The following is a 14702-nucleotide window of genomic DNA, read 5'->3' on the forward strand; positions in this document are numbered from 1 at the left end:
AGAATTAAAAGGCTATATTCGTGTCAAATATATATTGTAAAATATTAAACTTTTTTTTAATATTTATTATTATTACTATTATTATCAATATTAAAGGCAGATAAACATTAGGCATATAATATATAATATTTTTGTTCACATATCTGATCTATCTTACACAAACATCCACATATATAAGAGCAGAACTGTGCCTAACTATTACAAAAAAAAAGAATAAAGTTCCAAGAAAAGGGCTAAAATGATGTGTTTTTTCCCCAGCTTGAGAAGAGGAGAGTCCCTACAGGGCATAATCACAGAAACTCTGGCAAGGCCCAATCTTCTTGCAGTTCTTTAAAACCATGGCATGGCCTCATTAAAGCTTATTAAAGGACTTTTATTTAATATGTGCCAGTGATGTGTATTGGACGTGTGCCTGGGGTTGACTGGAGACAAGTGCATAGCACAGGCCTGCTGTACTATACATGTACTGTGCCAGAGAAATGTCAAACACGCTCATAGCGAGGTTTTGTGGAACTTTAATAATTAAGCTGTTACCTTTATGTTTTTATTAGCAACTCATAAATATTTCCAGAAATAAACTGTATGTACATTCATCTAAGAAGGGGGAGCTGAGATGATTTCATCTTTTTGAAATAGCTTGAGTCATTAAATATTCAGACTGAAGCTACTCAAAAAAGAGCTAAGAGATAAGAAGGATAGTTCACCCAAAAAAAAGAAAATTCATCATTTATTCACCCTCAAGTTTCTGTGGAATTTATCCTCCTTCAAAATATTTTCTTTTTCGTTTAAGAGAAGAAAGATATTTATAAAGGTTTGGAACAAAATGAGGGTGAGGAACATATTTTTGGGTGAACTATGCTTTTAAGTACAACATAAAGTGACATTTGTGCAACTGTACTGTGACGTAGCATTACAAATAACTACACATTTACATCTTTAGGGTAAAATGGAAGATCTACCAATGCATTTGATATACTTACCGCCAATGTTGATCATGCTCTTGGGCCGGGCAGCTTTATGTCCATTAAAGTGTCTGAAAAATATAAGACAATATTCATATTTGCCCTCTTGTATCAGTTCAATCTGTTTCTGAGAACATACTGCATTAGATAAGTTCAGGCCCATAAGTAAAAAAATAAAAAGGGTTGTTTTTAGGCTCCGGCCATATTTAAAGAAGCAGGCTTATGAAAATTGTGCTAGTAATTTTCCTGATAAACAATGACTGTCTAGATTGTTAAACTTCTGTTTCTGGCATTAATGAGAAGAGTTAAAACGCCAAATTTATTTCCATTTCACACAACTTTTCCATCCATCTGCTTCACATTTTATTATTAAAGACAAGTACTCTAGTTTTGTGTACCATCTTATACAAAACAATGAAGAACAAATGGCTCTTATCAAACAGACATGTTGTAAAACAAGACTGCAGTGTCTGTATCTGTTGAGACAGCACAGTCAGTTGTATTACTAATAAACAAATCTTCTTTGTGCTTCTCAGTAACACAATGATAATTACGTATAGTAATGCGAGTATAATAACAGGTAATATAATTGCATAATGATGATGCTGACACAAGCTGTGGGATAACATAAATTTGATAAAGTAGCTTTCTCCTGTAGTCTGCCCCATTCTCTGATACAAGACAGAAAAGTTCCTAATGCTCTCTGAGTGCAGTTCCTCTAAACATTAATATTTAATCTCCTAAACACATTATTATTGATTGGCGCCCACAGACTCTAAAATGCTGCTCAGATTGCAAATCATCAGCACAAATGGACACAAGGACATTTGAGACAGACTCATCTTACACATGCACTCAGTGCAAGAGAGCTATATTCGAGTGACATTGATTTTGTAATTGTATATTCTAGCAGTCTTCAACCTTTTTTCAGGCTAAGAAACCTTTGGTTTTAAACCAAGCCTATAATAACAAGCATAAAGTACCGCATTGCAATTATGTATTTACATAACCTACCATTCAAAAGTCAATGAGATTTTTTTAAAAAGGTTTCTCAAAAAAGGTCTCTTACTCTTACCAAAGCTGCATTTATTCCTTTTATTTAATCAAAAGTACAGTAAAAACTTAAAATAACTTTTTTTTAAACATACTTGAAGATATAATCCAGTCTTGTGATGCAGACCCGAATTTTCAACATCCATTATTCCAGTCATAGTTGTTTGACAGTTACGGTAACGTAAGCATTCAGAAATCCTTCTAATATGCTGATTTGCTGATAAAAACACATATTATTATCTTGATAACCTATTTTCATATGACATTACACCGTTGTCATGAGACAGCTAAGAATCAGCTGTTTGTTGCTGCATCAGTAAAAGGCTTATTTTAGGCAAGTGACAGTATAATAGGATAATACGGTAAGATGATGCTTTCCCATGCTCACATGTCTCAAATATCACAAACATCTGAATGCAATTTAGTTTTAAATGGCTAATTCACTAAAGATGTAAATTGAATTTGACACATATCAACAAATGCATGGTTGTCTGGAAGCAACATGCTGTAAATGCAAAAATGTTTGCATTGCTTTTAACCATTTTTATCTCATGTTCATTAGTAAGATTTATGTATGTTTTGAAAAGAATTCTCTTATGCTTACCAATCAAAATCACAGTAAAAACAATAATATTATGAAACTTTATTACAAATTTTATAAACTGTTTTAATGTAGGTTTCAATATATTTTTTTAATATAATTTATTCATGTGACTAAATTTTGGGCAGTCATTACTCTAGTCTTCACATGATCCTTCAGAAATCTTTCTAAAATGCTGTTTTGGTGCTTAATAAATATTTCATTTATCACTGTGGAAACCAGTTGTGCTGCTAAATGTCTTTTGTGAAAACAAAGATTTTTGTCCACTATGTCCAGTATTCTTTTGAATGGTATCAGGCCAATGTGCTGCTTTATTCACACCAAATTAGATTACTTCTATTCTGTTTTAAAATCTTATCAAAGGAAAGGAAAAAGTCTGTGACCTGCTTAAGTACCCCCCAGGGAACATCTACCCCCACTTGGCAATCACTAGAAAAACTGCATCTATTTGAAAACCACCATTCCAGTTTACCACTTGATATAACAAATGCAATACAATCCTTATTGCTTTGGTTTGAAAACAGAACTACACCCAGCGAATGTTCATGATGTTAGTCTTCCTATTATCATATATTTTCAATACCACATTCAAACTATATATCCCTGGCTACTTCCTAAATTCCCATTAGATGATGACTGTCGCACATGAGCTCTTAACACCTATCAGATAAATGAGTTCAGACCATAATACAGAAGTGTGATAGATGGGACCATTTAATTTTCCTCACTTTGATGTGAGAGACAAAGAAGCAGGCGCCTAATTAACATGATCCATATCAAACCACTTAAAAGTCTCCTAGAAGCCAAAGAGCATCCATCTCACACCACATTATTGCTCCACAGAGAGCGACAGAAAGAGGGGTTCAGCAAGCAAAAGGAACATAAACAGATGGTCTTCCACACACAGCTGACCGAGAGTGTCAACAACTTCACCATGTTGGCATGATCCAGCCACTAAGGTGTGCATGTCATGGGGGATGGGCCTATGCTAATGAGTTTCTAACGTTTCTCTTTGTTCCTTGAAACAGCCACCATTACAGTAAGATTTTCCATGGAGAAGGAAACATTACAATTCAGCTTCATCGCATACAGACAAAACATGCCCAATAGCTTCACTTGCCAAGACGATCCCTGATTCATAACCACCTGCTCTAGTTCACTCATAATCACACTTGTGGTCAGCTGAGAAATCAACTCCCCCATGCTGACAAATGGTGTGCTCAAATGTGAATGCTGTTTAAACAGTGGGATTGCATAAACGGAGGGGCACAGTTTAGCACGCGGAGCTGCATAAACATAAATAGCATTGAGAGAACTTTCTGTACTTCATACACTGTGTACCAATGTAATGATTTCAGACATTTTACTCCCACATTTTTCAAATTACTGAAAGTTATGCCTGGATTCAAACTCAGCAAACAAATCCCAAACACAAGAGTACCGTGTAATACAACAAATTCCTCAAAAACAGAAAGCTAGCTGTCTTCTCTCTTAAAGTATATGTTTCCCATTTAGTTAGAGGGGAATAGCTTACCTGCCACGATACAGAAATCCACTCATCTTTGCGACATCCAAACCACACGAGTTGAAAGTTGAAAAAGAATAGACAGGAACAAACTCAGCTCTTAAAGAGGGAAAAAGCCTGACTCTCTTCTGTGGCTCTGATCTCAATCCAGTGTTTTAGTGAAGAAATCTTCATTTCCAAAGACCAGGCTGGTCAGGAGTCCAACCAAACACAGACACACACACAGACACACACACACACACACACATCCAGGGCAAAGTTGCTATTTCTCTCTGGACGGCAGGCTGGAGACGGTCATTTGACGTGGCAAGGCCAGACCGGGAGTCAGCGAAACACACACATACAGGGTTGGTAAGTGGTAAACAGCACAGAGGTGAGGGTACACACACTCACACAGAGCGCCACTGGCTTGCCCTGAAAGAATGATCTGTTTGTGCATGCTCAAAGACAGGTTTCTCTGAGTATGTGTGGGGAGGAGGGTGTGTGTGTGTGTGTGGTTTTCAACTACAAATCACATTGGGCCTTCCTGCCCAGGCTTGAGGAGCATCCTTTTTAGTTGTAAATGGGCTATTCGCCCCTAGCTGTTACTGTCTATGTGCTGAGAGGAGGAGCTAGGAGAGAGGGACACAGGCTCAGACAGGTCTGTAGGTACAGCACAGCATTTAAGACGATTATCTCTTGCTTCTGAAGATGAGGAATCTGATGTTACTAAGCTCAGAAAGACTGAAAGTAAAGTTAGCTGAAAAAGACAAGACAAAAAATAAATATAGCACAGACATAACTGTGAGTTTCTGTCTTGTTCCGTGATGATTTATAAAATCCCTAGTGAGTGTGACTGAACTCAAGGAGACCGAAATGGAAATTGCATCAAATGTTTTCCAGGGGAGTGGCTGATGAGTTGCCTAACAGTTTAGTCAGAGAAATATTCACATTTTCATTCTTCATGCAGTCTCACTGAGTACATTTTAAGAAGGTTAGAATTAATACACACACACTGCTTTTAAAGGTATAGTTCAGGAAAACATTTAAATTGTGTCATTATTTATGTACTTATTCTCATAAATGGCCAAACCTATATTGCTTCTCTATGGAATTTTTGAAAACAGTTAAAATGCTATTAATAAGAACAGGAACGTAAGCTTTCAAGCTTTAAAAGGGACACAAAAGCACCAAAACAGTATCTTAAATACTAATTAATGGTCTATATATGACCAGCCATTTTTAATTGTAGTATTTTTACTAGTTTTAATAATTATTTTAGTACTTTTAACATAACCTTATTTAGTTGTCAAGTCAGTTTTTCACATGTTTGCTTATGTTGGCCATCTAATATAAATATTTCATATTATTTTAGATTTGAACTATATTTTTTAAGGTAGTCTGCAGTCAAACAATGAGAAACAGACCAAAATTAAGGTTGTCACAGAAAATGTTTACTTCTATCATAATTCTCAGCATTTATGAGAGTTCATGACAGAACTAGCAATGTTCAGTTCATCAATGAATCATTCTTAGTCACAAAACCAATCTGAATGATAAGCTCACAAAATGGGCTGATTCGATTCTCAAGTTCAACTTGGCTTAATGATTCATCATTAAGGTGATACTTCATCCAAAAAAATAAAAATCCGTAATTTACCTTTCACTTGTTCCAAACCTATATGAGTTTCTATCTTCTGGGGAACACAACAGAAGATATTTTGAAGATCATTGGTAACCAAAAAGTTGACACTAGACATTGAGATCTATAGTATTTAGTTTTTACATTTAACAGGTCACTGGAGGGGAAGATTATCAGTAAATAATTACTTAAATAATTATCTGTGCCTATCATAGAACTTAAAATGTGTGCTTAGGGTTATTTGGAAACTTGAAAGCTTCAGTCCCCATTCACTGTAATTGCCTTACAAAAAAGAATAGCAGAAAGTCTTTAATTTTTTTCCCCATATGACATAAGGGTTAATAAATGATGAAACTGAGTGAACTGTCCCTTTAAATGAAGCTTCTCTGAACAGTTATGTCACAGTTTTTTCCAAGGTACAGACTGACTCCAAGAGCAAAGCGAGAAATGCCATTCAGGCATCTTACATAATTGCAAAATCTTCCCCCACCCCCAGTTAAATAATTGATATTGGATGTGCTTTCTAACTGTTCATCAGCTACATTTTATTCCTTATTAAGCCTGCCATTAGTCTTCTTACAGGCCTGGGAAATGGCACGCATTACTCTTTCAAGACAAGCCAACATGCGACTGTGTTTGGACTGTGTTGAGGTTTCTCCTCAGCTCGACAGAATGATTAAAGATTCTTTGACATTCAAGGAGAAAACAAAACTAAAGACAGATAATGAACATGAAATGCACAAAAGGATTCACACTAAATATTTCCACAGCGAAAGAGGGAACGTATCTAACCCAGGAGCCACAGTGGCCCTGTAATTACCACTGAGACTACACTATGTTCCCACCCTTCAATCTGAAAACCCAGTGTTTGAACAGCTGCCCAGGACCAGCTGCAGGGTGTACGACGAACGGAGAACCACAAGTCACACAGGACTCTAGAACTAAACCGCAAACAGCCCATTTCATATCAGAAAAGTGGATCCTTTCATAGTGAGCACTTTGCCTCAGAGCAGGTGATCCTAACAGCTATTACATCACTACATCCAGTTTTTTAATAGACCATAAACATATAGCAACAGAGCACCTTTTTGTCCCATAATATTTTTGAAACATAATGTGGGTGAAATTTTTCCAAGCATTACGCATTTTTTCTATGACCTCGAATGTTATGGTTACATTTACAGACCATTACATGCTACGTAAGCAGGGTCGGCTACGGCTATTATTAACATTTCACTGATGGAATTGTTCACGCTTCTATGTCTTGTATATAATGAATTCGCAGCACTGACAGGGTAATTCTGGGTTGCCATATGTGTAGAATGAATCCCAGGCAATCCCTGTACTGGCTGATTAGAAACAGGACATGTCCTTCATTGTATATATACGTCTGCGTGTAAGAGGGAGGGAGGCGATGGACTCCGTAATTAACTCTGTCCCATTTTTACAAGCTGTTAATGAAGTTGTATAACTCCTACAATTCCTTGCTACGCGTCCATCTGCGATTGTAGAATTAGAAGCAGACACAATATTATGTCAATTACAATTAGAAAACCATTAGGAAGCAGATGCAATGCTAAGAACGTCATCATCAGAGTTACTTTAACATTCCTGCTCATCAAGCACTGAAAATATTAACAGAAGTAAAATGCCATTGAGATAACATCAAACAGCTGCTTGCACATATGCTGTAGCATTTACCAGCGATCTTCAGAAGAAAACAAATTTGCCTGAACATAAATTTTGACTATGAACATGGGTAATGTCCTATAACAACTTTAGTTTACTCCTAGTTTACATCAGTACTGCAATTTAGATTAAATCTAAATGTTAGACACAAACAGGATAAAGGACATAACAATAATGAGGGAAAATGGGAGTCTCAAATGGCAGTTAAATAAGGTTACATTTGTTTTACTGCTGTTTAAACTGAATCTTAATTTATAACAAATATTTAATAATTAAAAATAAAATATAAAAAAATGTATAAATATTTTTTGCAGCCTTCAAGTAGAGTTGGAAATATCCTATTTACGTGTTCAAAGCACATCACTCATTTCCAAATTGAACATAATCTGCTGTAATGAAGAAATGCCCATTTGTAAGTGGGAGCTTCCCAGTTGGACTTGATTTTTCTATGATATAGTAGTTTAGTCAAAAAAAGAGGTCAAGACCTCTTAGGTGGGATGGGCCAAAAATCACCATTGTATATAGAGACATACAGACATTTGATATTTTTTAAAACTAGCATGCCAGAATTCATTTGTGCCTATATTGGTCTAAAAAAGTAACTGGACACTAATATTATTTTCTCTAATATTTGGTTACACATCACTTCCTCCCTTCGTTCTTATGGCAATTTAATGGAGCAGTTTTAGCACCCGAGACAAGCACCTGATAAGTGGTATCCTTGCATGCCAGATGAACACAATTATCCTTCATTCATATGGTGAAGAGCAAAAATGGTCAAAAAGCACTGAACCCGACAGGAACAAACACAGACATACATTTCAACACAGGCTTAAACCATATAATATCCAAACACATCAATGTGACTGGATACAAATGGACAAGTGACGGTCCAGCGAGGTCTTGTTGTTATTTAGTTCGTTAACCCTTTGCAGCTTATAAAACAAACAGGTCTTGAACTGTGTCATGGGTGAGACGTAGCCTAACAGCTCTTCGCCATAAATAACACCGTTTTTATTATACGTTGATATAAAATAGTATAAACACAACCACTGCATCTCAAACTTGTTTTCATACACTAAGGACTCGCAGACATACCTTTCATCGTCTCTCTGGTATCGCTCAACAGACGGTGTCCAGTCCATATTTAGCTATTTGTCCATCTCTTATGCGTCTCCTTGGATATCCACAATAACGCGCGGGATCACCGTCAAATTAAGGTACATGAACCTGTCATTGTGTAGCAGATGTCAGAAAACCAGACTCAGCTTCGAAGGCAATATGAGGATGCGCAGTTCATTGTCATTGGTGTAGAGTCAGTACGAGCAAACCCCCCCCCCCCGCGGTCCTGCACTGCTAGCAGCGCTCCAGTTATCGCACGCGTCGGGGGATGCCGCGTTGCGCGCGAGAACCAGATCAAAGGAGTCTCGTGCTCAATGTGCCTTCATCGCTCTACAATTACAATAACAAGCATTCACCATGTGCTTGCGTCTGCCGTTAATAGGGTAACTTGTTACAGAAAAAATGTTGGTTTTGGTCAATGGGATTATTGTGTAGGTTAAATACTGACATTGAAACAACGACGATATTGACTAAATATTCAATTTATGACAACTAACGTAGTTTCCGCCATAAATGTTACTACAGTTATTATTATACGGAAACATAACCTAACTCTATCGGACTCGGTTTCTTTATTTGTTTTCAAGTAAATTAAACAATAGGATTTGGTTTGTAATTTTATGGAAACCTGTTTTCAAACACATCGTCTACCATACAGGTGCTGGTCATATAATTAGAATAGCATCAAAAAGTTAATTTATTTCACTAATTCCATTCAAAAAGTGAAACTTGTATATTATATTCATTCATTACACACAGACACAGCAGCAGGAAGCATGAAGTGCTCTAAAACTTCCTGGTATATGGCTGTGTTGACCTTGGACCTCAGAAGACACAGTGGACCAACACCAGCAGATGACATGGCACCGCAAAACATCTCGGTTACGTATGTAACCTTGGTTCCCTGAATAGGGAACGAGATGCTGCGGTGACGTCACCACGTATGGGAACACCTCTGGTGTGACGAATGTCTGAAGCCCTATACCATCCCGCCAATCCTATTGGCCAAATGGCGCATAGCACCACCCTGCGCATGCGCGCGCATGATATACCTGGGTGCAGCGCGCCATTTCGCTCAGATTTCATGACTGAAGATGAAGAGTTATCAAGGTACGGAACGGCCAGAACCGCAGCATCTCGTTCCCTATTCAGGGAACCAAGGTTACATACGTAACCGAGATGTTCCCTATCATAGGTCACTTCGATGCTGCGGTGACGTCACCACGTATGGGAACGATATACCAAAACGCCTGACGTACCTGATAACTGAGATCCGAGGAAGCAACTGCTCAAGCGGAGAGAACCCGGGAGCCAGGGGCCATCCTCACATCCAGACTGTAGGATTTGATAAAAGTGCTCGGTGAGGACCATCCTGCCGCAGCACAGATATCATCCATAGAAGAGCCACTGAGAAAAGCTTGAGAAGAAGCTACAGCTCGAGTGGAATGAGCCTTAACCCCTAAGGGTGAAGCGAGTCCGCGCGCCTCATAGGGCAAAGAAATCGCCTCCACCAGCCAATGGGACATGCGCTGTTTTGTAACTGCATGGCCCTTACTTTTATGTCCAAAGCAGACAAACAGCTGGTCAGAACCACGCCAAGGAGCTGTGCGATCCACATAAGTCTTAAAGCTCTCACAGGGCAAAGACTTAGATCTCCTGACCCGGCCTCGGCAGGCGAAAAAGCTTCCAGAACCACTTGCTGAAAGCGAAAAGGGTTAGATGCGACCTTAGGAACATAGTTAGGCCTGGGCCGCAGCAGCACCTTCACAGAGCCTGGTGCAAATTCCATGCATGAGGGTGAAACAGAAAGAGCCTGTAAATCCCCAACTCTCTTGAGGGAGGATAAAGCCATGAGAAGAAGTGTCTTCAATGTCAGGATTTTATCCGATACGGTCTCCAAGGGCTCAAACGGATGCCCTGATAAACCTAACAACACAATGGATAAATCCCATGAAGGAACTCGCACAGGGCGGAAAGGCCTCAGCCGTCGCGCACCCTGTATGAAACGAGAAACTAATGGATGACGCCCCACAGAGGCACCGCCTATGCATTCGTGGTAAGCTGAAATGGCTGCCACGTAAACCTTTAAAGTGGCTGGTGTAACGCCATCCGAGAAACGCTCCTGGAGGAACTCCAGCACTGAAGCCACTGGGCAGTAAACTGGATCCACATTATGATTACCACACCAGGCTGTAAACAGTCTCCACTTGAAAGCATATAAGCGTCTCGTAGAAGCTGCTCTAGAACTCAATATAGTCTCAGTAGTTTCAGCAGAAAGACCGGGACATACTAACGCACTCCGCTCAGTGGCCACGCCCACAGTTTCCACAGATCTGGCCTCGGGTGCCAAATCAGCCCCTGTGCTTGTGATAATAAATCCTGTCTGATGGGAATCTCCCACGGAGAGCCCGCTAGCAGACTGATCAGATCCGCAAACCACGGCTGCGTGTGCCATCGCGGAGCCACCAGCAGCAGCTGTTCCACTCTGTCCCGGCGTAATCTGCATAATACCGCTGGGATCAAACGAATCGGAGGAAAAGCATACAGACTGGTCTTGGGCCAGCTGTGAGCTAACGCATCCACGCCCAGGGGCGATGGGGAGCGTAGGGAGAACCATAGCGGGCAATGCGTAGTCATGCTCGATGCGAATAAATCCACTTTCGCTTTGCCGAATATCCGCCATAAAAGATCCACCGTCTGGGGGTGTAATCGCCATTCTCCCTGTTCCAGAGCCTGTCTGGATAGCAGATCCGCTCCGAAATTCAATCGTCCGGGGACATGAATGGCCCGGATCGAGAGAAACTTGTCCCGAGACCACAGAAGAACACGCCTCGCCAGCCTGCACAGGGGGCGAGAGCGCAATCCTCCTTGATGGTTCAGATAAGACACAACCGCTGTGTTGTCAGATCTGAGTAGCACATGACGGCCGATCAGCAGATCCGAGAAATACTGGAGAGCCAGAAAAACTGCCAGTAATTCCAGTCTGTTTATATGCCAGCCGCGCTGAGCCGCTGTCCACACTCCGTGGGCTGGTCGCCCTCGACACACAGCTCCCCAACCAGTCAAAGACGCGTCCGTCGTGACAGTCTCTCGGAAAGCATAAATTCCCAATCGAACTCCTGACAGGAGAAATTCGGTTGACATCCAAATTTTCAGCGACATCACACACCGCCGTGTCACCGAAATCGTGCGATGCGGGAGACAACGGGGTGAAATATTCCGCCTTTTCGTCCACCACTGAAAAGGGCGCATTTGAAGCAATCCCAGACGAATCACGGGGGATGCTGCTGCCATTAGACCCAAGAGCCTGAGGCACAATCTCACCGTCACCGTGCGACCCGCTTTGAAGTGCCGCACGCATGACGCAATCGACTGAGCGCGCGGGAGAGAAAGCTTCGCTGTCATCGCGCGAGAGTCCAGATCTATTCCAAGAAAAGTTATCCGTTGAGAGGGAGTTAAAACACTCTTCTTGAAATTTGTTCGTAAGCCCAGGCTGTTTAAATGATTCAGCACAAGATCTCGGTGAGAGTGTGCTTGAGTCCGCGATTGCGCTAGCACCAGCCAATCGTCCAAATAGTTCAACACACGAACGCCCTGGAGCCGCAACGGGGCCAGAGCTGCGTCCATGCACTTTGAGAACGTACGGGGCGCTAAAGCCAAGCCAAAGGGAAGAACGCGGTACTGATACGCTTTGCCCTCTAAAGCGAATCTGAGGAACTTCCTGTGTCTCTTGACGATCTGAATATGGAAATACGCATCCTTCAGATCGATCGTAATAAACCAATCGCTTGGTCGGATCTGAGACAGAATATTTTTCACCGTCAACATCTTGAATTTGCTCGGTCTGAGTGCAAGATTCAGACGGCGTAAATCCAGAATGGGTCGTAACCCGCCGTCTTTTTTCGGTACCACGAAATAACGGCTGTAAAAACCTGTCTCCATCTGAGAGGGGTGTACTTCTTCTATAGCCCCTTTGCTCAGCAGAGCTGACATTTCTTGTCGCAGCACCGCCATTTCCGTAGACTTCACCGTAGTGGGAAGAATTCCGCGGAAAGGAGGCGGGCCTTTCCGAAACTGAATGGTGTATCCGTGACAAACCGTGCGTAACACCCATTGAGGAATGCCGGGCAAGCGTTCCCACGCGGCCCGAAACAATATTAACGGTTTCAAAGCTTCCGCTCCCAGCAACGCCGTCATACGCGTTAAAACGACCGGACACGAAAAACCCGTGATGTTCGTGCACCGGGGAAGCGTATGCGCCGGAGTCGTTGCGTTCCGTTGAGTATAATCCTGAAACGTGTCCACGGCAGGAATTAGGCCAACAGATGGAACATCGGGCTCTGCCGCTAGCGAAAAAGCGGCGGCTGTGTGAGCCGTCATAAACGGGCCGTTTGTGTAGGGTCCTTGAGTCGTCCCTCGAACTCCGAAAGCAGGATTGCGCAGAGTGTCTGAGGGAGCGTCTGTCATTACAGCTCGATCCAATGTTGCTCGAGGCGCTGTTAGCGGCGAGAGAATCAATGTTTGAGCATGGGGACTGCAATGAGAGTGTGGGATGCGCGAAAGCGGTCCGACAGCGCTCTCTAGCGGAGGGCACAGTCCCTGGCAAGCAGCAAAAAGATCAGGAGCTGCTATTCGGCACCCGAGAACGAGAGGCTTTAGCCGTCGAGGTCAGGTTCAAACGCTTACGTTGACGCTGGTGCGCCGGAGGAAAAACCCTAGGGCCCCAGTCCTTACGAGGAGGCGCCATGGGTGTAGGTTCCTCTCGAGAGGCTGCTCGCTGGCGGTGAGAGGAGGTTGAGCGAGAACGCGCGGGCGCTTGCCGGCGTTCGACCTCCCTGGGTCTGCGGGGAATCAGCTGGCGGAAAGCGGCTGATTGCTGTTTCGCTGCCCTGAACTTCTCCACTACTGACGTGACAGCCTCACCGAACAATCCATCCCTGGAGACAGGGGCATCCATAAGGAAAGATTTATCCTTCTCCTTAATATCGGTGAGATTAAGCCAGAGGTGGCGCTCAACCGAAATCAAACCGGCCATAGTACGGCCCACTGCACGAGCGGTATGTTTGGTAGCGCGTAGCGCCAAATCCGTAGCTCTACGCAGTTCTTTAACTGCCTCCGGTGTGATGCCCTCACCTTCATCCAATTCCTTCAATAACTCCGCCTGGTAGGCCTGAAGGACCGCCATAGAGTGGAGCGACGCAGCCGCCTGACCAGCCGCCATGTAGGATTTACCCACCAAACTAGACGTGACTCGACACGCCTTCGAAGGAAGAAGGGGGCGAGACTTCCAAGCCGCGGCCGAACTAGGCGCAAGGTGTTCGGCGAGAGTCTCTTCCACCGGGGGCATCATAGTATAGCCATGGTTCGCCATATCAGAAACGGTGGCGAAATCCGCGGCCGCGGCGTTAGTAATCCGCGCCGAAAATGGCTGTTTCCAGGACCTCGAAACCTCCTGGTGGAGGTCCGGGAAAAAAGGCAAAGGCCTCCGGGGCTGTGTAGGTGTCCGACTGGTTAAAAAACGGTCGTCCAGCTTGGAAGAAGGTTGGGCCTCGGCCTTGTCAACCTCCCAGTCTAGCCCCAATTTACCCACCGCACGAGAAACCACATCCAACAGCTCACTGTAGGAGGGGGAAACACGCCTCTCCTGTCCGCTAGGAGGAAGAGGGCTAGTGTCGGTCGCGAAGTCCTCAGACCCCGAGGCCGCGGTGGATAAAACATCGTCGTCATAGCGTCCACAACCGAAGGAGATGGCGGTGCATGCCTCCGGTGTGGGAAGTAAATCCTCATTAGAGAAGACGACGGGCTCAGTATAAGTTTTATTCTGCAGCAGGGTAGGGGAGAGCGAGCGATGTGGAGAATATTCCAGCGCTGCGCTGTCCACAAAATCCATGTCGCACGTGTCACCCCAGGCCCTCGCCTCGTGCGGTGCCTCGGCAGTCGCAGAGGTGACCTGACGGGGGTTAGACTCGAGGGCGACATTAGAGAAAACTTCCACCCTGGAGCGCAGTACTCTGAGCCGCAGGCCATCACAATGGGGACAGGAAGAAAGGCCGCTAAGCGCCGCCTGTGCGTGATGTAAACCAAGACATACTACGCACCTGTCATGAGTGTCCCCCGCCGTGATGTACC

At 42.9% G+C, this 14702-nt stretch overlaps 1 protein-coding gene across 5 annotated transcripts in view; it reads right to left on the minus strand.

Moving 5' to 3' along the window:
• Nucleotides 1-8705, minus strand: part of pde4dip (phosphodiesterase 4D interacting protein) — a 59795-nt gene extending 51090 nt beyond the window's left edge. For 2 of the 5 annotated variants that reach the window (XM_052585937.1, XM_052585933.1), the window contains exons 1-2: nt 8550-8705; nt 981-1033 (exon numbers count right to left, since the gene is read on the minus strand). In XM_052585937.1, the coding sequence (XP_052441897.1) occupies nt 981-1033; nt 8550-8596 (100 nt within the window). In that variant the 5' untranslated portion in view covers nt 8597-8705. Of the gene's footprint in view, nt 1-980; nt 1034-4150; nt 4611-8549 lie in introns of those variants that run through there. The other 3 variants (XM_052585934.1, XM_052585938.1, XM_052585939.1) reach the window with 3 other exon arrangements.
• Between the last annotated feature and the right edge of the window lie 5997 nt (nt 8706-14702).

The sequence above is a fragment of the Carassius gibelio genome, chromosome B20 (genome assembly GCF_023724105.1).
Source record: "Carassius gibelio isolate Cgi1373 ecotype wild population from Czech Republic chromosome B20, carGib1.2-hapl.c, whole genome shotgun sequence".
Taxonomy (NCBI): Eukaryota; Metazoa; Chordata; class Actinopteri; order Cypriniformes; family Cyprinidae; genus Carassius; species Carassius gibelio.